Raw genomic sequence first — 26,679 nt, 5'->3', positions numbered from 1 at the left:
GAGAGAAAACACCCAGGATAACATCTGTTTACACTGTGTGCTAATCCGGTTAAATCCATTCCTGGTAACATACAACCCCGTTTGATGTGAGTTTGTCAAGAGGAGTGAGTTATGGGTAGAAAAGTGTACACTAAAGAGTTTCTAATGGTGTATGGGAAAATCATTGTGTATTGGCTTGTTATAATGTGTGCTGGGTAGTTAATGGGCAACGACTGTTTTTGCTTCTGTTATGGACATCAAAGAAAAAGTGCCATGACCTGTAGGCTTTTATCTTAGTCAAATACATTAATTAAACAGAAGGAGTAGTTCAGTGTGGCCAGCTAGATCAATGCTTGCCGGTCCTCTCCAGAGCTCCTGTTCAAATGTACAGAAAAGGTAGGCATATCATTCGTTTGGGGGTTTTATGTAACATGATGACTTGGGCCCAGATCCTCCAAGGAGCCAGCAATACCAGTAACTGCCATTTCACCGCTGCATGGTGTCAGCTTTTTAGTTTACTGTTTCTCTGTATTTCCCCCCCTATTTGCTTGCTGAGTCGACCTGCAGTTCACTCATCAAAGAATGCTGATGAGGATTCGCAGAGCTACCTTAATAACATTTCAGAGGAAGGAATCACCCAGAAAACAATTGATTTATGACAAGAATGAGAAGGAACCTGTATGACTTCATGACATGATGTGTGTCAGGGCTCTAAAGACAGTTATGCTGACTTGTATGCATGCATATATCAGCCCATTACAGCTAAATCAATCGAATGATTGTTGTGAGATCTATTCGTAGGTAGGGCAACATCCTAAACTGCTTAGCAAAATCAGGATAGTAACCACCTGTCATCTCAGGTCCCTCTAGGCCTGTGGTTGGAGTTGCTATGTGGCTCCTACTCTGCAGACTGTCAAGCTGTTCTTCTGAGCTTGCATGAAAAGCATTCCTTGGTGGGACTTGGTGGGAGTCAGTCAGTCAGTCAGTCAGCTGCACCTGTGGAGAACCTAACTGCCTTGTCACTTAACTGCTGTCTGCCTTCAGCTTACTCGCTGTAAAATGGGTATATTTCCCTGCTGTGAAGATAACTTAACACGTATTAACTTAAAAGATATGCTCCTCTTTGAAACAGAACTAGCTCAAAGCCCTCAGACAAATTTCTTAACATGTGTCAGCAGCGTGTACATGGACAGTTAGCTGCTGTGTTCTAGTTGTTTGTGTAGACAAGCCCTTATTTGCTCTGTGCCTCAGTTTCCCCATCTGTAAAATGGGGATAATAATGCTGCTTTTGTTTTGTCCCGTTAGCCTGTAGGCTCTTCAGTGACATGGACAGTCTCACGATGTGTTTGTATAATACCTAGTGCAACATGGTCCTGATCTCAGTTTAAGCCTCTATGAAGCACCATAATACAAAGATGACACAGTTACATTTAAATGACCGTCTATGTTTAAAGAACACTTAGGTTATGAAGTCAAATGCTCAAAAGCTAAGAAATGCCAGAATTAAGTTTTGCCCATATAGTTCCAGGAAAAGTCCTGCTCAGCCCCTGCAGGCCCAGGATGGAACGTGCTCAGTTGCTCTGTCGGGATGGCACATGGTGTGAGTCACAGGTGCGAATTCTGTGGGGATGGAGCATGTTCGGTCCAAATGGAATCTTTGGAAAATTTAGCTGCCAAACTCAAACAAGTCTATATTGAGCATGTGTGAACTGTAATTTTTCAGAAGCTTATAATTTGGCAAAATTTGGGCGGATTTTCATAGTGACAACAAATGGCAACTCTCTGACACTATAGGGCAAAATTTCCCTGCTAGATTTCAAGTCCTTGCTCCAAAACATGGATGCACTAGAGCTTCTCAGAGAAACAACTCTAAGAATTATTTTAATATGGGCTAAACAATGTCTTTAATCTCATTCTTGGAAACAATTGAATCAGTTTAGCTGAAACTTTCCAAAAAATTCAGCATGAGGCAGACACCTGGCATGGAAGATTTCAGCACAAACATTTAAAGTTTGGCAAAGTTATAGGCAACTGAGAACAGGGGCTTACAGTGGGAAGCGTCAGACAACCTGAACTAAGGATAGATACCAAGAAATATGAACTATGGAAATAAAATGTAAGCAAAAGCCCTCTAACCCCCAGTTTCCCAAAGTAAAAGAGGGTTTAGACCATTACTAAAGGGGAGAAAGGTTTGCTTTCAGGTTAAAAAAGAAGCCAGAGAGGAGCAAGAGCAGCTCTTTCTGTCTTCTTTCACATGGCTTAAAACCAGCAATGTTAGATGTCCAAGGTGCTCGTTCTCTTAGCTATTCAGAGTAGTAGGACTACAACTCCTAGAATGCAATTGGCTCAGCAGAGGAAGTGACCTTGAGGGTGAGCCACATGACTGTGTCTAGCCATCACTCGGGAAGTTTGGTGCTTACAAGCTTCTTAAAGCTGCAGGTGCTGTTACAGCCTGGCCGTGTCCTAGGCGCTGGCCATTGTCGCTAGGGGACCAAGCGTGCCTGGTGAGTAGCAAACATGCAGACTTGTAAAGAATGAAATCGTATGAAATATTGGTGTCCCTGCCTCCACATGGCTGGTTCTGGATAGCCTGTTACTAGAACGAAGGAATTGCTGAAGGCCAGATGTGTATTTTTATTTTAAAGCCATGGGGCCAAATTCTGAATTCCTACACCAGTGAATATGTCCAGTAACTCCCTTACTCCTTTGGCTGTGGTGGTGTTACTCTGGATTTAAACCAGTTTAGCTGAGACTGCAAAATCTATATGTAACAGAGAAGGGAATGCTGGGAATTTTATGGGCTTGTCTATGTTCAGCAGGCATTATTATTACAGCAGTGCCTAGAGGTCACACCCAGATCACAGCCCTAGGCACTGTATAGACATACAATAAAAGACAATGCTTGCCTTCAAAAGCTTAGTTTTAGGATAGCAATAGATGGTTGAACCAAGAGAACAGGGAAGGGTGGATGGGGTAACAGTAATATGGGTTAAAACGAACAGGAGTACTTGTGGCACCTTAGAGACTAACAAATTTATTAGCGCATAAGCATAATATGGGTTGTTGTGTGTTTTTTTTTTCTTCTTTTTGGCCTACAGAGTGTGTGCTGTTTGTAGTTTGCAGTGTAGTTGTAGCCGTGTTGGTCCCAGGATGTTAGCGAGACAAGGTGAGTGAGTTAATAGTCCAATAAAAGGTAACTTCTGTTGGTGAAAAAGAAAATCTTTTGAGCTACACAGAGCTCTTTTTCAGGTGCAGTTTGTAGCATGGAGAGTTTGGAGTTCTTTTGCCAAATAGAGACAAGTGTAATTAAGCCATCTTCACTTTGGTTTCTGTCACAGTCCTGCCCCAAAGGGATAAGATATACCTAAGCACTAGGGAACAATCAAGTACCATCACCCTTCCAAAGAAGGGTCGGTTCAGTTTTGAAAAAGCTTTGGGGTAAAAAATGTCAGAACTTTATTTTAAATATTTTTTATGCTTTATTATAAAAATGTGGAAAATGAAGATGTAGCTGAGAAGGGTTGTGTGTGTCATGAGTTTGTCCCTCTGGATTATGGGGTGCTATATTTTTATCTGCTAGTCAATTGCAATCTGCTGCCCTGCTTACTCACTTCCTCTCCAAAGAGAAATGTCCCAGTGCCAGAACGCTGATTCCTTCCACGCATACATTCTAATAATCCCATCCTGCTGCAGCCTGTCTGCATCTGACTCTGTCCCTTGGGAGAGCCCCACATTGTTAGTGACTCAGCAGGCTCATTAATCATGAAGTGTACAAAACCTCTTCTTGCTTTCTTCCCCGCTCAGTGGGTATTTATGTCACTGCCTGCACTTTCACCTAGCAGGGTTTAAAGATGTATGGGGCCAGATTTGCTCCAGGATCTGTGTACACCGGGCCAGGGAATCCCCTGGTGGTTCAAGGTTCCTACAACCTCCCTTTTTCTGGAGGAGCCTTTGAGAGCTGGTGCAGCCTGAATGGGCTGCAGCCCCATACCCTGTTGCAGCCTTCCCTGGCAGGCTCCTGGGGGTCAAACCAAAGCTGCTTTCCCCCAGTAGAAGCCCTGGAGGAGGGCAGCAGTGGAAATGCTGCTTGATATTCTCTGCCTCCTGGTGCCGGGTGCCGTGAGCCAAGCAGGTGTGAGTTGCGCCTAGGAAGTATCAATCTGGTCCGTTGAATTAAATGTGCAAAGTCTCCATTAGACTCTGATCACCTTCCTGTTCTATGCAGTGCCACCACTCCGCACTGTGCCGGAGCACAGGGCAATGATGAAACATGCAGAGCATGACACAGAGGAGAGTGACCCTGTGCGGGGAGCAGATCGACAATGGGAATGCGACGTCACCTGGCAGGATGATGGAGGGGACAGGGAAAGCATCTGTGAAAGCTTCCAGCTCCTGCAGATTGACACGGGCTGTGACAGCCTAAAGGACCTTCCTGTGGGGAGTGAGAAGTGGTACTCGGTACGTACAGTATAAGGTAAGGCCCCAATCCTGCCAGTGGGTCCGTATGGGCAGCCCCTTGCAGCCAGGGGGTTTGCATGGGCACACAGCACTGCCCATACAGATCCAGTGGCAGGATCAGGGCCTAACAGCATTCCACACAAGGTCAGAGCTAGATGCTGGATCTATCAAAAGTAATGACTAAAACTAGAAATTATATTCTTTAACAGACCCATGTAAACATTCCCTGCTAGTGGAACTGGGAACCCAAACACAGCTGCATCCTGCTAGAGACTGGTCCCCAGGCCGTGAAACTGACCAGTCTGTTTGCATCATCCAGGCTGAGAGACACATACAAACTAGGGGAGAAATAGCACAAATGTGGGAGAGTGGGAAAGCATAGTGGATCTTTTAAAGCTCTGTTTTAATGATCTGAGCCATTAGTGACTCAGGTAAGGAAGGTGGTTTTTTAGCTGTATGGTGTTTATTTTGACAGTGTTCCTTTGGTAAATTCATGACAGAGCTAGATGTAAACAAGAACTGTCACTCAGCAGCAATCTTGGAAAAAGAAAATATTTGTAGAGGCTTGATCTTGCAGCCTGGAAGTCAAGTGAGTTTAGTTGAAACGGGCTCTTATCAAGAGAAATAGACTTGATTGGTGGCTTTGTTTCCTTGACTTTTATTGCGTAGTTTGAAAGACAAAAATGCTTTTCAAAACAATTTTTTTTTTAAGTCCACCCCTAAATTTTGTTGTTTAGGCCCAAACGTTTAATGGCGCTTCAGTCCAGCCTATTGATTTGCCCCCATGATTTTGCACAAGCAAAAACTAAATTTGTGCACACAAGTTGGGTAGGTAGGGATCTGCTCAACTTGTGTGCACACGTTCAGGGCTATGGCTGCACAAAGCTGCAGCCGAAAACTTGGTGTCCTTTTGTGAAAGGTGACTCAAACTTAGGTCTGGGTTTTAGAAAACCTGGTTAGGTCAGCACTTTAAATCTTTTGCATCTTTATGAGCTTCTCAGATCCTTTTGCTCTCTTTGTGTTAAAAGAGGAATGTTTTGAGGAAACAGAGGCATTGGGAGAAAATAGTTACGGCAAAGAAGAAGAAGAGAAAACAGGAAAAAGAGAGGAGAAAAGCTAAACATGCTGAAGATAAAGGTACAAGCAAACTGAAAAGTATGGGGTTAGCTCTTCAGTTGGTGGACAATGGCCATCTTACAGCACCTGTGAATCTGGCTCTGTGGTTTAATGACTTTGATTCTTAGCCTATGGCATGGCCTACGCTACAGGGACTATGGGCATAGCAACAGCACTGTACTGTCGTGGTGTAGATGCAGCATACACCGATGGAAGGGGTTTTTCCACCACTATAGGAACACCACCTTCCCAAGGACACCGGGGGTGAGGTCGCAGAGCTCTGCCGCTCAGGGGTGTGGATTTTTCACACCCCTGAGGGATGTAGCTATGTCAACCTAAATTTCAAGTGTAGACCAGGGCAATGTTTTATTTTTACTGTGGAGTTAAGTCAAACGATCTACACTTGAGTTCAGTCCTCTCCAGTTAGCCTAGCTCTAGTGAAAGCGGCTACACTGCAGAATAACACTGGAGCTGCACAGAGTGACTGTGTTCACTTGACTTGTTGCCTATCCCTCTGGTCCTGCTGGCCATTGCAAATGAAAGCACCACCATGCTCACAGATTTGTGTGTCAGGTTTCAGAGTAACAGCCGTGTTAGTATGTATTCGCAAAAAGAAAAGGAGTACTTGTGGCACCTTAGAGACTAACCAATTTATTAGAGCATAAGCTTTCGTGAGCTACAGCTCACTTCCTCAGATGCATATCGTGGAAACTGCAGCAGGCTTTATATATACACAGAGAATATGAAACAATACCTCCTCCCACCCCACTGTCCTGCTGGTAATAGCTTATCTAAAGTGATCATCAGGTGGGCCATTTCCAGCACAAATCCAGGTTTTCTCACCCTCCACCCCCCCACACAAATTCACTCTCCTGCTGGTGATAGCCCATCCAAAGTGACAACTCTTTACACAATGTGCATGACAATCAAGTTGGGCTATTTCCTGCACAAATCCAGGTTTTCTCACATCCCCCCCACCCCCATACACACACAAACTCACTCTCCTGCTGGTAATAGCTCATCCAAACTGACCACTCTTCAAGTTTAAATCCAAGTTAAACCAGAACATCTGGGGGAGGGGGTAGGAAAAAACAAGAGGAAACAGGCTACCTTGCACTTGAGATAGCCCTGCGGTGAAGACAAGCCCATCGACGCGCACAGAGAGTCCTCCTCCAAGATTCTGCTACTTATTGACAACAGAGTATCAAGCTTTTAATACGGGGGGTGGGGGAATCCATTTTAAAACTGCTTCAAAATAAGCAGCCACCAAACACGGTGTCCAGAAATACCTCTGGAGTTTGGCATATTCCTAAAGAGCCCAACCCCCTTGTAATATAGAATTAAATCCAACAATACAAAAGTGAGCAATCTACACAAGACAGTGATATTGCCTTTTTACAAACCCATCTTATATGAGCTGCTAAAACATTAGCTGGTTTGATTTTTGAGGCTCCTGCTTTATTAAAACGTAAATTTTACCTGGAGTTGTTTGTTCAACGTCAGAATGAAACGTCCTGCCAGTTAAGGCCTACAAAGACTTCTACACACACATTTTTAATGTTGTGCAGGCAGGTACTTCACGTTGCTGCGTTCCCATGTACATCCGGGGGAATCCTTATCTGCGTGAAGTTACTCCCACGTGTGAGTGAGTGCAGGGTAACACCTTTAATATCTTCAGGTATAAGTGTCTAGGAATGGGACACCTCGTCATGCCTTTCCCATCTGAGAAATTTCTCCTTGGGAGGAATCTGTATGTGGTCCTTCTTCAGAGGCTTCTTTCCATGCAGTTACTGCAGCAAGAATCCTCTGTGAGGCCAGCAGCTCCTCATGGAAAATCTGAAACTTACAATCATTTAGAGTGGCTGCCACCAAGAAATTGGTGTGAAAATTTACCAGCCAATGACCTAAATCTGTTTCAATCCCTGAGATCAAAGACCGAGCATGTCCGTATTGAAACCAACAAACCATCCCCTTTGTGTTTCTTTAAGGCAGCGTTTCCCGGCCTGTTCGTGGGGGGTCACAGTAGTTTGGGGGTGTGGAGCAAACATGAGAGGCAGTGAGGATAAGGAAAGCTGCTGCATATCCCTGGATCCTCTCTGTAACTGCAGCCACCACCGCCCTTTTCTGCTCCTTCCGTGGCCCTCAGTGGGAGGAGATCACGTGGTGAGGCAGCCGCTTGCCAGACCAAGCTTCTCTTCCGTTTCCATGGCACGGGGCTCAGCCCTGAGAACACAAGGACTGCAAGGGCCCTTCTGAGTCAGAGAGTCCAGGCCCCTGCTCTCGCAGGCAACCCCACGAGATAATCTTGTTCATGGACTTGTCAAGGCCCATTTTGAAAGCAGTCAGGCTGTCTGCCCCCCTGGCTTCTGCTAGGAGGCTTTTCCAGACCCTCGCCCCACTGGTGGCTAGAAACCTTCTTCTCATTTCCAGCCTGAATTTACTCCTGACCAGTTTATCCCCATTGGCTCTTGTGCCAGCCTTGTCCTTCGGCTTCAATAGCTCTTCTTCCTCCCTGGTGTGTTTAGTCAGATCCCCTCCCGGCCTTCCTTTCGCTGGACGGAGCAAGCCAAACTCTGTGAGCCTCCTCTCATGAGATCGGCCCTCCGTTCCCCTGATCACCCTAGCAGCCCTTCTCGCTACCTCTTCCAGGCTGAATTCCTCTCCCTGGACCACGGTGAGCAGAATTCAGTGTTCTACAAGAGGCCTTGCCAGTGCCTTGGGCAACGGCATTAATATGTCCCTCTCTCTACTGCAAATACCTCACCAGGGGATGTGACCAATGGGAGACCCTGCCGCCCCCACACCAACATAGATCTGTGGGGGAGGGGCCACTGGGGAGTGAGGGGGTGGGGAACCCAAGCAGGGAAATGGGGCGGGGGGGGGAAGCTCATCTGCCACTGAGGACCCCAACAAGAATGCTGGGGCCTAGGATTTAGGGCAATGTTACAGGTACCTGCATAATTTCAGCGATTAAATTCCCTCTCTTCCCCTCCCCGCAAATCACCCTAACACTTCCCTTCCCATCTCTCTCTCTGCTCTGCATTCCAGGTGCTGCTCACCAGCACAGCAAACGTGTTTTAAAAGAGATTGCCAAGGAGCGGCTTCTGGCGGCCAAACAGGCAGCGCCTTGGCTGTGTGTAGATCTGAGTCTGACCAGCCGCATGACGAAGAAGGTATGCTGTGCAACCGCTAACTGTCCCGAGTGCTTGGGAGCCTCTTGGGGAGGAATCTTACAATGAGGTCTGCCAGCAGAGGCATCTCCCTGAGGTCAGTGGGAGGTATTTAGCAGGGATCCGTGCCAGTGGGTCCCATTGCACAGGTCTGAGCCACTGGGTCCCATTGCAGGATTGGGGCCTGGCTGGTAAGAAAGATTCATTTACAGTAACTCCTCACTTAAAGTCGTCCCGGTTAACTTTGTTACATTGCTGATCAATTAGGGAACATGCTCGTTCCGCAATGCTCCCTTATAACGTGTCATTTGGCAGCCACTTGCTTTGTCCACTGCTTGCAGGAAGAGCAGCCCGTTGCAGCGAGCTGGTGGGGGCTTGGAACCAGGGTGGGCCAGCAGCCCCCCTATCAGCTCCCCGCTCCCCTAAGTTCCCTGTGCGGCAGCAGGCTACCAATTGCCGGCAGTTCAGCTGTCCCTCCCCGCATGGCCATGTGCTGCTCCTGCCCTCTGCCTTGGAGCTGCTCCCAGGAGCCTCCTGCTTGCTGCGGGGGCGGGGAAAGAGGGAGGCTAATGTCAGGCTGTCCCCCTCCCCCCTGCTCCACTTACCCCATCTTCCATAGAGCAGGAAGGGACACACGTCAGGGCTCCGGACGGAGGGAGCTTCCTGGCAGCAGCTACCATCTCAGCTTGCTGATTAACTTAACAAGGCAGTGTACTCAGAGTGGGGTCAGTGTACTTAAAGGGGCAATGCGCATCTCTCTCTCACACACAGGGTGTGTGTCTCTGTCTGCCATGCTGTCTCCCCTCCCTCCATTCGTGCTGCCTTGTACGGTGTGAGGCTATATCAACAACAACGAGTTAGCCCTTGAGGGCTCAGCCAAGGGCTAGTTCGTCATTTAGCAGTAAGGCATTCCCTGGGAAATATCCCACCCTCTGACTCCACCACCTCAACCAAGCTTCACAATCATCGTTGCTGTGTACAGTATTAAATTGTTTGTTTAAAATGTGTGTGTGTGTGTATATGACTATTGTCTGGTGAAAAAAATTTCCCTGGAACCTAACCCCCCCCCATTTACATTCATTCTTATGGGGAAATTGCATTTGCTGAACATCATTTTGCTTAAAGTCGCACATTTCAGGAACAGAACTACACCGTTAAGCAAGGAGTTACTGTCTAGGCATCCATTTTTTGACAGGTGATTCTTTTTTGTTTCCGCTATTGAAGCTCGTCTGCTGCACAAACAGCGTGTTTCCTTTTAAATAACCAATGAGGTCAGAGCTAGATGGGAGCTGGGGGTAGGGGTGGCTGGTTGGTCCAGCAATGCCAACAATATCCCTCAGCAAGCAGGGTTACTCTGCAAAGCTTTATCCCAGGGCTGGAATGTCAGGGGCTACTGTAAAAAAACAAAGGCTTTTACATGGGGGAAAAATCCCAGCCCTCAACCACTAGGCATAGAGCTCTGCTTCCCAAGAGAGCTTGCTCTCCAATAGCTGCATGTATTTGATTGGCCTTTCTGTCCTCGGCCTGCTTTGTACCCATGCAGTGTGCCCCTGCCCTTGGCATGCTGTCTCTCCAAAACGCAGCGCACAGGATGGGTACCCAAAGGCCAAGGGCAGAACAGAGCCTTCGTTACCCCACTCTCCCTGGCCAGCATAAATCTCCACTGTCCCTCATGAATGACCTTTAAAACACCTGCTAGTCCATGTGTATAAGGTAGGAGCTCAGCCACCTCCTTGGCTTGCGCACGCTAAGCTGGGCTGTGATGGGAGAAAGTGGTGCCCTTAGCTCTGAGCCCATACCCATCCGGGCCAGTTGTGTGAAGATGTTTGTCATCTCTTGGAAGGAAATAAGTCGCCTTGCTGCTCAGATAAGGAGGCTGTATGGTTCCAACAAGAAAGCTGGAAAGCCGTTTTGGATTTGCCTTACTGGATTTGTGGCAGGCAGTCCTATTTCCGAAGAGTGCTTCCGAATGAATGACGGGTTTTCCAATTACCTCGTAAGTATCGTAAAAGTAACTGACGTGAGCGAATTCTACAAGACAGTGGCTACTACCCTTTTTTACACAGCAAAACACGTTGCTCCTGTGACTCATATCAATATAATCTAGAAGACTGCTTTTAAAACGCAGTAACACAAGCTAGAATCTTTCCTGTCTTCATTGTACCTTTTCATATGCTCCTCCTATGAACACAGCCGCTATGTATCTTAGAAAGAAAAGGAGGACTTGTGGCACCTTAGAGACTAACCAGTTTATTTGAGCATGAGCTTTCGTGAGCTGTAGCTCACGAAAGCTCATGCTCAAATAAACTGGTTAGTCTCTAAGGTGCCACAAGTCCTCCTTTTCTTTTTGCGAATACAGACTAACACGGCTGTTACTCTGAAATATGTATCTTAGCTTGATCTTCGAGACAAGTGTCTTATTCAAAGTCAATGAAACAAGAGTGAATGACACTCAGTGGGATCATAAAATTGAGTGTAGAACTGCTGCAGATGAACGGGAAATTCTTATTATTAATTCTTTGCATTGTTGAAGTGCCTAGGACTTGACCAGGGCCCTATTGTGCTTGATGCTGTGTGAACACAGAACAAAAAAACAGCCCCTGGTGCAGTGGAGGGACACTGTTTTTTGGGCAGATGTGTGGGATTTGATGCATCTAGTGCTGGCCACTAGTAGAGACAAGATACTGTGTGAGATGGACCCTGGGTCTGACCCACTGCGTCAATTCACATGTTCCGTTTTCATTGCTAACTGAGGTTTGGCTCCGGGAGGAGGGGTGTTCCGTGATTGTTGGATCTCGGACCTCACATCAGACTTGTCCAGTCTACAAATTAAAAAGATGCTTTTCCTAACCGCCAGCCCTGCAACCTCAGCCTAGAATGGCTGAGTCAAGCTGGGTTTTTTCCTCCGCGCCCATGGTCAGCCATAGTTAAGGCTTTGTAGGCCAAACTATGACCTAAGCTAAACCTGTGTAACCCTGTCTTCAGTGGCACCAGGGAAACTCTGTTGCTATCAGTGGAATTGCAGAGGAGCAGTTGATGAGAAATTTTGGCCCACATGGCTTGCCCTACAAGTGGTCGCACAGCCAATCTTTGGGAATAAAACTCAGATTCCCCCAGCCAGCATCTCCATGGGAAAAAAACAGAGCAACCGAGGAATGAATCAAGCCCACTAAGCTCTTTGGGGAAGCGCCCATCTTTTTGTCTTGTGCGTTGTACAGCACCTGGCACCATGGAGTCCTGACCCCTGGATACTATTGAGCTCTATTCCCTCCAATAAACTTCACGAGCTGGGCAGTTAAAGGGGGAAAATGCATGACTTTGTGATAACTAATCATGGAGAACATTCTAATTCTCAACAGAGGCAGTGAAATTAGTTAGGATTATTGCTAATCTCTTTCCCTCAATATATCTCCTAATTTTGCTCAGGAAATAATTTAACAAAACTTGAAAATTACCAGTGGCCTTTATAGATACCGAATGTGTGTTAGTTTCTTCTGAAAAATATCATGCCCTTGTGGGTCTGAATGACCCAGCAACCTTACCAATTCTGATATGCTTCATGTCTGACAAGGGTATTCCACCCCAGCAGATGGACTCTAGCTGAAGACACTTCTTGTCTACTTCACATGCGTGTTCCCTTTGCATTTTTCAGATGGATACCACTCCAGAAAGTTATCTTGACCTATTTCCTTTAGAGACAATTGTCTACCTCACTCCTGACTCAGAGAATGGTGAGCCCTTTGCTTGTTTGGGGGAGCTGTGGCGGGAGAGAACTCATGTTGTTAAAATCTAGAATTTATTTTAAAAAACAATTGATCCAAGATTGGTTTGAAAGCCTTTCTTAAACCGTGTTTAAAACTACTTCAGACAGATCAGTTCCGAACTGGTGTAGCTGGGATCTCTATCTGGATCTGATCTACACTAATCAATGCTCAAGATGTCCCAGCAACGCATGAAGGTTTAGCCCCAGATCCTTGAAGGTATTTAGACGCCTAACTCCCATTAATATCAACGGGAATTTGGCATTTCAGTACCTTTGAATGACTTGACCCATGTGCTGTGTGGTTAGAACCCTGCACGTTGCAGTGCTCCAGGGCAGCAGGCTGGAAATTCAGTGGCTGTTTCAGATCTATCTTAAAAAAAGAGGTTTTTTACTGAAGTAAACATGAAAATAAAACGGTCCCTCTTGTGGCTTGCTAGTGAATGTATTGTATGCTGCTCCTCTATTTTGAACTGACAGTCTGCTGCAGAATTTCGTAGTGGAAAGGTGCAGCGGGCCTATGGAAGCTGTTCAGAGGTGTGTGCGGCAAGCTTGGTAGATACAGTTGGAGCCTTTGGCATGTGGTGAGGCCTGGCTCTCTGGGGCTGCATGTCAAAATGATCAGCAGTGAAAGAGAGTTAACACGTGTTGCCATTGCAGTTTGCATCGTCCGATTTCGCAGTTTTCGGCCCACCTCGGAGCGGTTGTTTCAGGCTCTCTGCAGGCTCAGGCAGATGTTCAAGTTTTGACGGTTTCCTTTGTAACCATTAGGGTTAGACCCCGTCCTCCAATACAAACTTAGGGTACGCAGCACAATTCTGGGGCACGGGGTGGCTTCTGCAGCACACTGCATGGCCCCAGCTTCCTTTGCGCACGGGGCCCGGCTTGGGCAGAGAGAACCGTTTGAGCCAACCCCTCCTCTGCGGCAGATCCGCTACTGCTAAGCGGCCTAGTGTTCTGTTTAACCATGGCACTAGCGTGGCCACGTGTGCGCTCTGTTTCCTTTCTAGCTCTGCAGGACATCGACCCCCACAGAGTGTATGTCCTCGGCGGGCTCGTGGATGAAAGCATTCAGAAGGTGAGTGCTCGGTGGAAGCTGCACCAAACACTTGGCACCTTCAGCCAGCACGAGCGGAGCCCCCGGCAGGAAATGATGCCGGCCGTCGTGCAGTTTTCTCCTCTTCACTAGCAGTGCGATCAGGTTATTGCAAACTATTCCTAATGGATGGTCACAAAACTATGTCGTGAATATAAGTTTGGTGACTTCCAACCCTGCCATCTCTCCTGATCGCTGAGGCCCCCCTCCTGAGTCGGATGCTCTAGCATGGACCCCTGCACCGCAAAGAGTCCCAGTGGGGAACGGCGCCATCCCTCTGTGGGTTTGGGGCCACACACGTCCCGCCGTCGGACATGTTTGGAGACGCAAATTACCAGAGGGCAGTTAAGTCAGTGCGTTAGAAAGCCGTTGGCTCGCAGTGTTAATCAAAGCGTTTCAAGTGTGTGATGCTGTAAGCTCCATAGCATCTGGCACCAGACCCGAATAGATGTCTCACCTTGTGCCCTGGAGATTGTTAGACGTGGCGCCTTCCAAGGGGCGTGGAGGCCATAGGCAGCGAAAGCATTGCTGCTGACCTGGAGGCACTAACCCCAGGTTCTGACAGCATGAGTCCCCCAGCTGAGGGGCACCCTTGGGCCAGGGTCTGGGTGACAGATACTCGGGGTGTAGGCGACAGGCAAGCTCTTGACTAAGCACAGCCCAGACAAGTCACAATTTAAAGATCGTCAGTGAGGCCCATGCCCTCAGAGTATGGAGGCACCTAACTCCCATTGAAGGCTGTGGGCATTAGGGACTTAACTATTTTTGAGGGCCAAGCCCTGTGTAGAGCGCATGCAGCGGTCTAGCCTGGAGGCGACAAACACACAGATGCAGGAGCCATGCTTGGGAGGAACGTCTACAGGCTCCTGGCCTGTGGTAGATGGAGACAGGAACTGCCAGCTACTGCTGCTGTCTGGGAATCCAGGAGCAACGAGGGATCCCCTCGGCTCATGTGTCAGTGGAAAATACACCCTCACTAGCTGGTGCAGACGTCCGCGCTGTCCATTCCTCCGCTGCCGACAAGCAGCGCTTCCGGCCGACTGCCTTCCTTTCCTGTCTGCGAGGCACTGGGAGTGCCAGGAGGCTGCCGATTCCAGGGGGACCGAGGTGAATCCCCCAGCACGTGGCTGCGCAGACTGACTCGGGCTGCGCTCCTGGCTTTGTACAGGCCTTGAGCAGGAGGGCTGGCAGGTTGGGACCCTGCCCGAGGCCGTGCACGGCTGGCCCTCAGGGAGGGAATTTCCCTGAGAGGAAGGAGCCAAACTGAGAGCCACTCAATCCATTCCCAGTAGGTTCCACAAACAAGGCAACGGAACTTGTCCCCCCCACGCCAAACCCAGGTCTAGCCTCAGCTGGAAACAGATCAAAGAAGTCTGGACTCCAGTGTCCATCTGTTTCCACTCATTCACCTTCTGCCAGGTGCGGAAGGGAGGGTAGAAACGGGCTGGGAACTGGCAGGAGATTATGTCTCGAATGGCCTTCTGGGCAGCAGCCTGCCCATTGCTTGTTACTAAGTGTGGCTGGCAGCTTCCTCACAACATTCTGGGAGGGAGATCAGTGTTCATGCTTCAGGGATGAGCTAACCTCTGCCCCTTGGGGTCTGGGAAGGAACTTCCCCCAGGGGCATGTTTTTCCAGAACTACCTGCTGCAGGCAGCTGGTGCCCCGGTCTGTTCTGGGGTGGCAGTTTCCATGGGGAATGGAGGGACAGGGACAGTTCCAGTCTGTCTTAATTGGCTTTACCCAGCCATGGAGGGCGTGGGTCTGTCTCCCACACTCCTAGCCCCTCCTAAGCAAAGGGGTGTGTGTGTGTGTGTTACAAGGTCATCAGACTGGAAAAGGTCAGGGTGCTGGCATGTGCATGCATAATCTCTTACTTTGACTTACAGAAACTGACCTTGCAGAAGGCACAGGAGCACTCCTTGCAGACAGCTCGTCTGCCCATTGCAGAGTACATGGTGAGGAACACCAACGTGAAGAACTATCATTCAGAGACGTTAGCAATCAATCAAGGTATGGCTCCCAGGCTGGTTGTTGCCAGAATGCAGCTACAGGCCAGAGCTCTACACCCTGGTATCAATCGTGGGCCAGGGGCTGGGGAGGAAAGTTCAGGCACCAGAGTTAATTGGACTAGAACACCAAAAGAAGGGGGGATATGGCAGCGTGTGTGGTAGGGCCTAGATACCAGTTTGTCTTCTGCACATGTATAGCGGGGGGGAGGGATAGCTCAGTGGTTTGAGCATTGGCCTGCTAAACCCAGGGTTGTGAGTTCAATCCTCGAGGGCGTTGTTTAGGGATCTGGGGCAAAAATTGGGGGTTGGTCCTGCTTTGAGCAGGGGGTTGGACTAGATGACCTCCTGAGGTCCCTTCCAACCCTGGTAATCTATGACGCTTTCCCGAACCTCTGCCTTAACATGGGCACATGGCCCCTCACTCTGCTGGAAGGCTAGCTCAGTAGGCGATGCCCATTCATGTTAACATTGCCAGCAGAGGAGCCACCGATTGTGGAGGTGCCGTAGCTCGGCAAAGCAACCGCCTGTTTGCTAAGAACTAGTCCGAGGACAAGCTCTGTTAGACCTGGGCCAGCTTGTGTCTACACACTGGTTGCTGCCAATCCATGCGGTATTCTGGCTGGAGAACTGCTCCCTGACTCATGAACATCCTCTTAAGGACTGAGGGCAGTAATTGCAGCGGGGTGGGAAAATGAGTTATCATTATCCCTTGCGACTGAAACTCCACTCCCCATCTTACCAAAACACATGAATTGCTACTGTTCAGATGAGCGGGTGGGTTCAGAGCTGCCTTGCGCATCGCAGTAGGGCTGCTGTATTGGGGAACCCTGCTGGTGCTGTCCATAGAGGTCTTAATGAAGGTGTGGTGTGAGGAGGAAAGGATAATGAAGAGGAGCATTCAAAATACTGCCTAGGATAGGTGTGTGTGTGGCAGGGAGTAGTTACATTCAGCAAATACATGCAGACTCTAGCCACTTTCATGTATCAGAAGAATCAAGTCTAAGCTGCTCTAAGCAGTGAGGAGTAGACCCAGGAACGGGAAGTAGTACTCACATCAGCTTGCCTTAAATGGGAATGCCAAGGTTCTCAAACATGAGTGCCAGAAGCTACGCCCACTGTAGGCACCTGCTGAAGGGGGCCTGATTGTTTTTCCTAATGCTCTGGAGTACGCAGCTATCTTGAGGCATCCATGTATGAAAAGTTGGCCCAAGTTTAATAAATGTGAAAGTGTTCACCTTAAAGTTACAAAACATGAAGAGCAGCGTTAGGAAACACAGAAGTGTGACTGGAGAAGCTGTTCTTAGTGGAGAGGCCCTGGGTATGTTCTGCTTTTCCGGGAAGCTGTAGTTGTTCCATGGTGGCTTGTCAAGAGGTCAACATGGCTGTCAGCTAGAAGGCAGAATTTCCTCATGCCATTGATCTTTAGCTACCAATACATAACCTCTGGTCACAAACGAGTTTCCTAGGTTGCCGGCCCATCAGATTGTAACCAACAGCAACGATGCCTGGCTGATGTCAGCTGTCAAATCTTCCAGACTGTGTTGTTCTAATGAGCCCAGATTTCCAGTGATTGCTGTATTTATACTGATCTTGATCACTCTTCTTGACAGTCTTTGATGCCTTATCAACTTACTATGAGACCCAGAGCTGGCCAGAAGCGTTGAAAGCTGGAGTTCCTCCTGGAAAAGGCTACGTTCTCCAGGAAACAGCTATATGATGGAAAATGCATCTGCTTAGCAACACGCAAGAAGACTCTTTATTCTGTGATGTTAATGGGCTGCACGGCCAAAGGAAGCAAACTCCTCCCTCATTATTTCAAGCAGAGGCATCAGCGTAGCTTGTGTACAGTGAAATGTGGCTCAAGTGGCATAATGAGCTCAGCGGTTTCATACATTCTACCTCATTGGTGTATTGCTGGAAAACAAGGGTCATCCCTGGGATTCAAATACAGACCAACTGGAATTTGTCACTTCTTGCTGATGTTTTTGTTAGTGTTTTGGAAATGTCTGCACCCCTGTACTGCCAGTTCCTCTTTGGGGCGGGGGAGAAGATGTACAAAAATCTCTAAGGTTTTTACTGTCATGTTAATTACAAGTAAGCAATGTGGGTTTATAGTAGTTAATTACACCAGTGTAGCAGTTAACTGCTAACAGTCTTTTCACAGGTAAAACACACCGCTCTTATCTAGTAAAGTTTCTTTGGTAATGCTGTACCCATATTTCTGCTACTTAGTATCTAATTAATGTTATAATAGAATATTTACTCTTGATTTCCCCCACCCCACCACTAACCCCTGATGTCTGCCCTCTTGAAACAAGCAACAGGATGAAAACAGTTCTTGCAGGGAAGATACCCCAAACTGATACTGTCACCCCACGTTACCTATTCCCCCTATACTGCCAGGATATATTCCAGGAACAAAGCATAAATGTTTCTAAGTATAAAGTGCGCATCAAGGGAAGTTCATTAGCTCACCCAGTGCTGTTGCCACCTACCTTTGTTGAACACACTTTCCCCCCCATTTAAATGGGGGGAAAAAAACCCACCCAAACTGGATTTCGAAGGCTTGAGTCTCATTGCGGGGGGGGGGGGGGGGGCTGTGCGTGCTGCAGCTGGTGGCGTGATTTGCAGCTTGTGGCAATGTACCAGCACAAGCTGTACTCGACCTAGCTCCTAAAATGAAAAGTGAGGATGCTCCAGCATGAGCGGCTGGGCAGGCCCCGTGCGTGTGTAGACCTGGGCAGGGGGGTGGACAGGCTGGCATGCTTCTGAAACCCACCCTGTGGCATCCTCTCGCTGCTATTTTTCTAAAGTGCAGGTATGGCAAATGGCACCCACAGCTGCTCTGCAGAGCCAGAGTTGTGGATGGGGCCTTAATGTACCTGAGAGTTGGGCCCAACGTATTTGGAGACCTAGCGAACAAACAAAGTACAGACCTGCTGCAGGTGCTGTGGCTGGGCTGCAATGTTTACGCCCCGGGGAATTCTGCGCAGGCGCTGCATTTATGGGCCAAGAAGAATTTTCTTTTTCCCTGCAGAAAATAACTTCTGCGGGAAAGTTGCTGAAGTTATGCCTTTTGGCCACCAGGGGCCACTGTGGCACTAGAACAGGACCGCTGCTCCAGCCCCAGCTGCTGCTAGGGCAGAGAAGGCAGCACCCTGCCTGTGGGGCCAGGTCTGGAGACAGGGGATACAGAGGGACAGACAGTGTGGGACATAGGGGTCTGCTGGGGGGTGTCACAGACAGGTTCATAAGGGATACTGAGGGAGGACAGACTGGGGCAGGGGCTGAATGGGAATGGAGGTGCAGGGCCCTGTGGGGACACAGGGGAGAGGGGGCAGGGACACATGGGGGAAGCAGGGTGGGGGTGTGTGGCTGAGTGGGTGCATAGGGACACATGGGAATGAGGGAGGGGGGTAGGGACACATGGGGGTAAGGGGTAGCTGAGTGAGGGCACAGGGACACATGGGGGAAGGGGTTAGCTGAGTGGGGGCACAGAGACATGGGAATGGGGGTGCAGGGAGACATGGAGGTGTTTGAGAGAGGGTGGAAGGACACATGGGAATGGGGGGTGCATGGCCATATAGGGACAGACAGATGTGCCTGATTGAATGGGAGCAGCTAGGGATCAGCCAGGGTCTGCATGGGGGAGGCTTCCTAACAATCCCCACCCCTCTAAAAAAAAAACATGTTCCATACATCCCCCCCCACATCCAACAACCCTCCAAGTTCCTACTCAGGCTCTTTCCTGGCAATTACTTCCCTCAGCTCCTCTGTTACCCCTAACGCCCCCAAGCCTTTGCACTGTTTCTGGAAGCGGGGGCGGGAGGAGGGGGGGGAATACGGTTCTGTATTGCAGTTTAAATGAATTTTTACTCAAGAGTTCTGTATTTATATGCCTAGTAAGGCACCTATTTGTCAAAAAACATTTCCTGAATCTTTTTTATTGTCCGTATTGTTACGGACATTCTCCCTGGCAAGTATTTTGAAATAAATTACCAAAATAATTGAAACTGGTGTGTGTGTGTGTTATTTTGACAAATAAAATATGCAGAATTTTGCAGATTTTTAAAGTACTGTGTGCAGAATTTTTAAATTTTTTGGTGCAGAATTCCCTCAGGACACGCTCCTGGGCCCCTGCACCCTTGGGGTGGTTTGTAGGTAGATTATTAATCCAGGGGGAGGCTTTGCTTTTTGAAGTGGTCTCGTGGCTTAGCTTCCAGCCCTGCTGGAGGTGTCACTGCTGTGTGGAATCTGGATGGTGGGGTTGCTGTTAGAGGCTTTTGCTGCAATGTTTAAGGGCCTGAGTCATCTAACGGCGGGCAGCCTTTCAAGCAGAGGCCACAGCCGTGTTAAGTGTTGTCTAACCCTACGCTGAGCTGGTCCATATGACAGTGCCGAATGCCCTGTGGTCACACTCCCATTCCACCCCCGCCTAGCCCCAGGAGGCATGGCTACAGGGAGAAGGGGAGGGGATTTTCTGGAAAATGTCCTGCCTTCTACTTAGTAAGTTGCTGCCTTCAGGGAGTTCAAGGCAGCCGCTGCGTTACACTCACTGCTGAACGGGGGCTAGTCTAGCTTCGTTATGATCATGCCTTGAGGTGTGCGGCCAGACTGCTGAATGACTCACGTCGCTTTTCTGTGGGAGATATTTTATTGGGTTAATGGGTTATACAGTAAACGTTTGTTGGGTACTTTCCTGTCAGCGGTACACGAGTATGAGAGTCTGTCCAGCGGAGCGGCCGTCTTCACACCGCCGGCGCTGCCCTGAACTGCTGGGTTAGACAGAACACTGCTGCCGTGAGGGCCGTGCCCTGGCGTGCGAGCAGCGTCGCACTTAGATTGTGACCGCCCTTCCCCTCGGTCTGGAGAGCAGCGCGGACAAACTCATGGTAGGTGCAAACCACGTCCTTCAGATTGACTTGGAGCTCCTTGTGATGTCTCCCGCACAGCCCACAGGCTGTGAACTGGAAACACAGCGCCGTCAGTCGCATGAGGTCCCGGAAGGTCTCCTGCAATGCACCTGGCAGCTCTTCAGAAGGCCTGTCTGGTTGTAGGACCTTCTGGCAGCTGGCCATCAGCTTGCGGGACTCCGCGCAGAGCACGTGCTTGTGTTCAGCGTAATGTTCTGTGCACGTGTCTCGAGGGTGTTTCGTTCGGTTTCCCGAGAACTGCCTCACAAGGGCCTGGAGCTCTGCCACATTCGCCAGGAACTGAGAGAAGTCAGCCGGTGACTTCCCTGCTCTCTCTTGCAACTGACCCAGCGCTTCTGGATGAGATTCTGGCCATGGGCCGTTTTCACTCCCACTAGGCTCAGCGGCCACACAGTTACTCTCGTCCGTGGTCCTGGGAGGGGGCTGGCCTAGGAACGACAAGCTCCCAGCAGCCGGTGGGGTTGTTAAAGGCCTGGAGGAAATGCTATGTGCAGAATCAACACACTCATGATCTAGGTCATTGTCTAGCCCGCGGAAGCAGCTGGCATAAGACAAGTGACAGCTGCACTTGTCCATGCCAGCTTTGAGGAAGAGGGTCCCCTTAACACTGGTCAAACCCAAAGGACGCGTTGTGTTGTAGCTCGTAGACACTGGGGCATCTTTTTCATGGGTCACACAAAGCAGTGATTGATCTGCACCAGAGTTTCCCTCTCTGTGGGCTGAGGCGCCATCACTATCTTTGGGGGAAGGAGAACGTAGCCCCGGTGATGTGATTATGTGGCAGCCCTTTCTTTGCTCCGTGGTCTCCTCTGTGAGGAGAGGAGTCAGAGCGGGCTGGGGCTGTTCGTGGCGACCATCCGCATTTAGTGCATCTTCTCTGGGTTCTCTCTCCTCTGGGCGCTGGCCACTAAGCAGCTGCGGAGGAGGGTGCGATTTTGGAGAAGCGGAGGAAAAACGCGTTTCCTTCCCGAGGGCACCTGAGTTGGAATGCCCTGCTGTCCAGGGACTTGGGCCAACAGCTTGCACAGTCTCTGCTGGGGGGGCGTCCTCCACGCCCCCCTGCTGGCAGGGCATTGCTTGGTCTGTCCTGGTTCCAAACGAAAGCCAGGAGAGGCGAGTGATTATTCCCGATGCTCTGTTAAAGCCTGAAAGCAGCTCCGTGGCATTAGAGAAACCCAAATGGTTTTTATCTTCCACTCTTCTTAAGGGTTCTCCATTCAGGTTCTTGCTGGGTCTCTCTCCAGATACCACTTCAGCATCTTGCTTCACTGCCCAGCTAGTGGGATCAGCTGTTCCCCTTGCAAAGGGAGATGATGGCACAAGCTGTTCACATGCTTCTCCTTTATCAGCAGTGGACGGAGAATCCAGGTCTGAAGCTGCAGCCTGGGGCAACGGCTGGCCTCTGTAGCACCCCAATGGAGAAGGCCCGGGCTCAGCACAAGCAGGGATCCCTCCTTTGCCCTGATGTGCAGCCGTATTGAGTTCACGGCGGCCTTCCAGAGCCTCTGCGGCACTCTGTGGCATTGGCTGCTCTTGCGGTACCGAGCGGGTTATACATCCATCCTCGGTTTCAGAAAACGGGCGACCACAGCCACCGGGGCTCTTCCAGGCGCCTCCTGCTTGTTCTGGGTCTCTGATGTCTCCCAAATGGGAAGATATTTCAGAAGGACTTATGCAGCCACTGTCACACGTGCATGCAGAATCAAGAGGCCCCAGGCTGTTCTCCGCACAGCTGGGCAACGGGGTTAGGTCCGAATTTTCTTTCCCTTCCTGGTCACCCTGGAGCTGACTGGCTGAAATGGAAGGGATGACTGAGGCGGTTACTGAGTTGGTTTCGGTGGCGTCCGGCTCTGTTTCCATGAAGCTAGATGAAGGGTTTTTACTCTTGGCTTCGCTCTGAGGCTCTAGCTGGGCAAAGGTCCTGGCTTCCAGCAGCGCGGGTTCCCTGGTAGTGTTGTCCAAGGAGGATGTCATGTGAGTGAGAGAGACGGAGGGCAGCTGGGGCTCCTGTTCATAGCAGCATGCAGGATCAGTGCTCTCCAGGGAGGGGGATGGAGCCACCGGGAAGGTAACCTGCGACGTGTAATCCGTCTGTAGGAAAGATCTCCTCTTTCTCAGGCTCTTCGCATGCTTCAGCTCCTTCTCCTTTCTGTGCTTCTCCCTGGTAGCTTGTCTCGACATGCAGCTTTCCCCCAGGTTGTAGCACCTCGACTTCTTCAGGAAGCAGGAATCGCCCTTCCCCTCATGGGACAGTGCCTTAGAGCCTGCCAGGAAAGAAGAGAATACAAGGGTAAGGAGATGGTAGTGTTCCCCACACGTGTGCATAACTGGCTACACACAGAGAGCCATGGGTTGTTCACGGGGTCTCCTGGACTGATGATAACCATGCATCGGGAACGTCTGCCATCTTGGCTGAGACACCAGGGATTGAACTGGGGAACCTTGAGCACTAAAAGCATGAGCTGCTCTAGCTTGAGCTAAAGCTCTGTAAATGGGGGGCTGTGACAAACCTGTGTCCTACGTGGCTCAGCACAGAGGGTGCAGCTTATAGGACGGTTTAGGTTAAGAACCGAGCAGAAGTTAGGTTTGGGGCCTCAGCATACAAGAGTACAGGAGACAGAGAGTGTTATGGGAAAGAAAGAATTAGCAAGGACGCAACCCAGGGTTAAGTTACACTAACTGCTGACCAGGGGCTAGTCTAGCTTCGTTACAAGCGGCTGGTCGTGGTAACTGGTTTTTGCAGGGTTTTTAAGCGAGTGTTTTTGAGAATGGGTTGTTAAAATGCGCTCTACATTGATAGCGTGGGAGGGACAGCTGTTAACTTAAATAGTGTGTAATGTAAAGAGCCCATAAGGCGGTGGTAGAACTAGAATCCTGGGAAAGGGCAGTTTCATGTTAATTATAAAAGGAGCTGATTTTCTAAATGAGCATGAAGAGCGTAGGGTCAGGTTCCAGGATTGTAAGACTGTAGCTCACTCTGTGGTCCAGGGACTGACACCATTTCATCTCTGAGCATGAGTATAATCGCAGCGCGGTGTAAGTGCTAATTGCATGCCTGTTTGCGTAACGAATCATTTTTCTTTTGAAAACTTTTCTTCTTCTTGACTTACTCTAGGCCTTAATTGGCAGGGCTGATGGATGGATAGCGTGCCCCTAGCTATGCATTTCTGTATTGTCCAGACTTGGGCTGGTGGGTTGTAAAATGGAATGGTAATTTGTGATCTGTCCGAGGGGAAGAGAGAGGAAGCTGCAGTGTGTTCTCCTGGGGCTTTGGGGCTCAGTTTAAGTGATAAGAGTTTTTCAACTTTTAGTCTGGGGATTTCTTTAGGTTTTAAGAATGGCTATGAATCATCACTCAGTGTCAGGGGTCAGGCAAGCCTGGCAGGAATGGGTCCCTGTCTCCTTCCTAGCAGCCTCCCACCATTACACCGCGTCCCCTCCCTCCCATTCTCTGGACTGAACCACTTAGTCCCTACACAGCTTTCCCGCTTCCTTTTCTTCTGGCCTGCTCCTGTATCTACACCCCCCGGATTCCTGCCAGCCCATGCCACCCCCGAGCACAGCGGTCAGCCTCTGGGCCAGCTGCACCCCCCATGGCATTTGTGAGGACCACACACACTTTGCAAAGTGCATCATGTACGCAGCGAACACAACAAACTCACATGGGTACTACTGAGGCTTAAAGACCTTTAAATAACATGCATGTTCCATATATGTCCGTACTCTACTGTGCTTGTGATAGCAGGTGGGGTTTCGAGAATGCCGAACGGTCTGAGGGGCACAGATCCCATGACTTTCACTGGGACTGCTGCTCTGAACTCACCTGGGTGCTACCGACAAATCCCACCCAACCCTATAGCTACGATATTCGATGTGCTCTCTGCACAGCATTTCTGCCTGCGAGGGATTCATTCTTGGAGAAGGGACATTTAAAGTTTGTGTACAAAGCTTGTCTGCGAGTCGAAAGAGCTTCAGGAAAACCTTGGGAAATTGAACAAGGGGGACATGTTCTCGGCATTGTGGATCTGACACATGACCACCCCTAGGTTCATTATTCATCACTCGTCCAGCCGTACCACCAGAGCACCCCAGGAATGATTAGGTCCTGCTGTACTAAGTGTGCTGGGTAAGAGAGTGTCCCTGCCCTACTGAGCTGATTTACTACATAACCTCTTCTCTGAGCACACCTGTCAGGACGTCTGTTGGGGTCAGCCTGTCTGCAGCATCGTAGAATTCATCCTCGGAGCTGGTGTCCCCGTAGCCCGGAGGCGGGTGCAGGATGAGGTCATTCTCCTCCGCTGTTGGATCGACCTTGTAGAGTCCCTCCTGCTGGCCCGACTCGGCCGGCAGGTCCTTCACAGAGCCGTTCCCTGGGCTATGATTGAGGACGCTTCTCTCTCCATTGCTGGCTGGGGATATGCTGGAGCAGAGACTGTAATACTCCATCACGTTCTCCTCCGACAGCTTGGTCTTGAGAGCCGAAGCATCCGCCTCATTCTCCCCTCTTTGCTTGAGGCTTGTCTGCTCAGGCCCAGGGTGGCTTCCTTGGGAGAACTGCAAGAAACAAAGGAAATCTTCAGACTCCGCCCCACCGCTCCCCTCCTTGCTGGCCAGAGTGAAGACGCTCTTGTCTTGGCAGCTGAGTTCCTGAATAGTGGGTGTGAAAAACTGAAGGAACTCTGGCCTGCTGGAGGAGCAGGCCTCCAAGTCGTCCTCCTCCAGAGCGTCCATTGAGTCACTCGAGCCACTGGTCTTGCAGTCTCTGCTCTCGGTATTGGCCAAGTCAGAGGCTTCGGATGCACTGTCCGTCCCGTCGCTCCTCCCTCCAGGGTTTCTGCTCTCTGGCTCCAGCTCAGGCAGCTCCTCGTGCCCTGCCTCCTCCTCACACAGAGGTTGGACGCTGCCGGGGTTCAGCCAGGGGGGGTCCAAAAAGCGCTCCACAGAGGAATCCAGTTCCCAAGAGTCTTCGGAGTCGCTGCAGGCTCTCGACTCGTACCCTGCAATGTAAAGACACCGGGTGAGCACAGGACAATGCAAACAGCTGGGTACAGCAGCCCAGTAAGCCCAGAACAAGCAGCGATTCAGTCCCCTTGCACTCTTAGAGAGAGACCCACTCCTGTGACTGCTGCTCGGATTCTGAACAAACGAGCACGGCGCACAGTCTGTCCCACAGGGCCACGACCTGCAAGCTAGTGCCAGGTCCTACCCTGCGGCTGAAAGCAGAGGCCAGTCCTGGAGCTGGTCACTAATACAGTCTAATGCCTAGATTCCCAGGCCGAAGGGCCCACGGGGCCCACCTAGTCGGACCTGCCTGGTAACACAGAGCTTTCCGACAGGAATTCTGGCCTTGATTTACAAGTTGTGGTGGATTCCCCATCACGGACCACTCTCGGCGAGTTGGTCCAGCGGTTAATTACTCTGTTAAAACGTTACACTCTATTTCCAGTCTGAATTTGTCTGGCTTCAACTTCCTGCCTTTGGGTCGTGTTAGACCTTTCTCTGCTAGATCGAAGAGCCCATTCTGAAATATTAGTTCTCCAGGTAGGTACTATTGACTGATCAAGTCACCCTAACTTAACCTCTTTGTTAAGCTAAATAAATTGAGCTCCTTGAGTCTATCACTATAAGGCAGGTCTTCTAATCCTTTAATCATTCTAGAAAAATTGGAAAGTGTCCAGCGGAGGACAACAAAAATGATTAGGGGGCTGGGGAACATGACTTATGAGGAGAGGCTGAGGGAACTGGGCTTATTTAGTCTGCAGAAGAGAAGAATGAGGCGGGATTTGATAGTAGCCTTCAACTACCTGAAGGGGGACTCCAAAGAGGATGGATCTAGGCTGTTCTCAGTGGTGGCAGATGACAGAACAAGGAGCAATGGTCTCAAGTTGCAGTGGGGGAGGTTTAGGTTGGATATTAGGAAAAACCCTTTCACTAGGAGGGTGGTGAAACACTGGAATGGGTTATCTAGGGAGGTGGTGGAATCTCCTTCCTTAGAGGTTTTTAAGGCCCGGCTTGACAAAGCTCTGGCTTGGATGATTTAGTTGGGGTTGGTCCTGCTTTGAGCAGGGGGTTGGACTAGATGACCTCCTGAGGTCCCTTCCAACCTTATCTTCTATGATTCTATGATTCTCGTGGCTATTCTTTGAACCCTCTCC

The 26,679-nt window shown here is 49.6% G+C and overlaps 2 protein-coding genes across 2 annotated transcripts in view; one reads left to right on the top strand and one right to left on the bottom strand.

The window, feature by feature from the left end:
* Positions 1 to 1,903: 1,903 nt before the first annotated feature.
* TRMT10B (tRNA methyltransferase 10B) lies at positions 1,904 to 17,802 on the top strand. Its single transcript, XM_073345720.2, has 9 exons — positions 1,904 to 2,483; positions 4,205 to 4,437; positions 5,466 to 5,574; positions 8,602 to 8,726; positions 10,567 to 10,719; positions 12,376 to 12,454; positions 13,494 to 13,561; positions 15,468 to 15,591; positions 17,201 to 17,802. The coding sequence occupies exons 2-9, from the start codon at positions 4,240 to 4,242 to the stop codon at positions 17,305 to 17,307; spliced, it is 963 nt and encodes a 320-aa protein (XP_073201821.1). The 5' UTR covers positions 1,904 to 2,483; positions 4,205 to 4,239; the 3' UTR covers positions 17,308 to 17,802.
* A 2,423-nt stretch (positions 17,803 to 20,225) lies between these two features.
* FRMPD1 (FERM and PDZ domain containing 1) overlaps positions 20,226 to 26,679 on the bottom strand; it is a 66,110-nt gene continuing 59,656 nt past the window's right edge. The window contains exons 15-16 of the mRNA XM_073345719.2: positions 24,712 to 25,521; positions 20,226 to 22,788 (exon numbers count right to left, since the gene is read on the bottom strand). Coding sequence (XP_073201820.1) covers positions 20,339 to 22,788; positions 24,712 to 25,521 — 3,260 coding nt within the window. The 3' untranslated portion in view covers positions 20,226 to 20,338. The remainder of the gene's footprint in view (positions 22,789 to 24,711; positions 25,522 to 26,679) is intronic.

The sequence above is a fragment of the Lepidochelys kempii genome, chromosome 5, assembly GCF_965140285.1.
Source record: "Lepidochelys kempii isolate rLepKem1 chromosome 5, rLepKem1.hap1, whole genome shotgun sequence".
NCBI lineage: Eukaryota > Metazoa > Chordata > Testudines > Cheloniidae > Lepidochelys > Lepidochelys kempii.
This window is presented reverse-complemented; position numbering and strand designations above follow the sequence as displayed.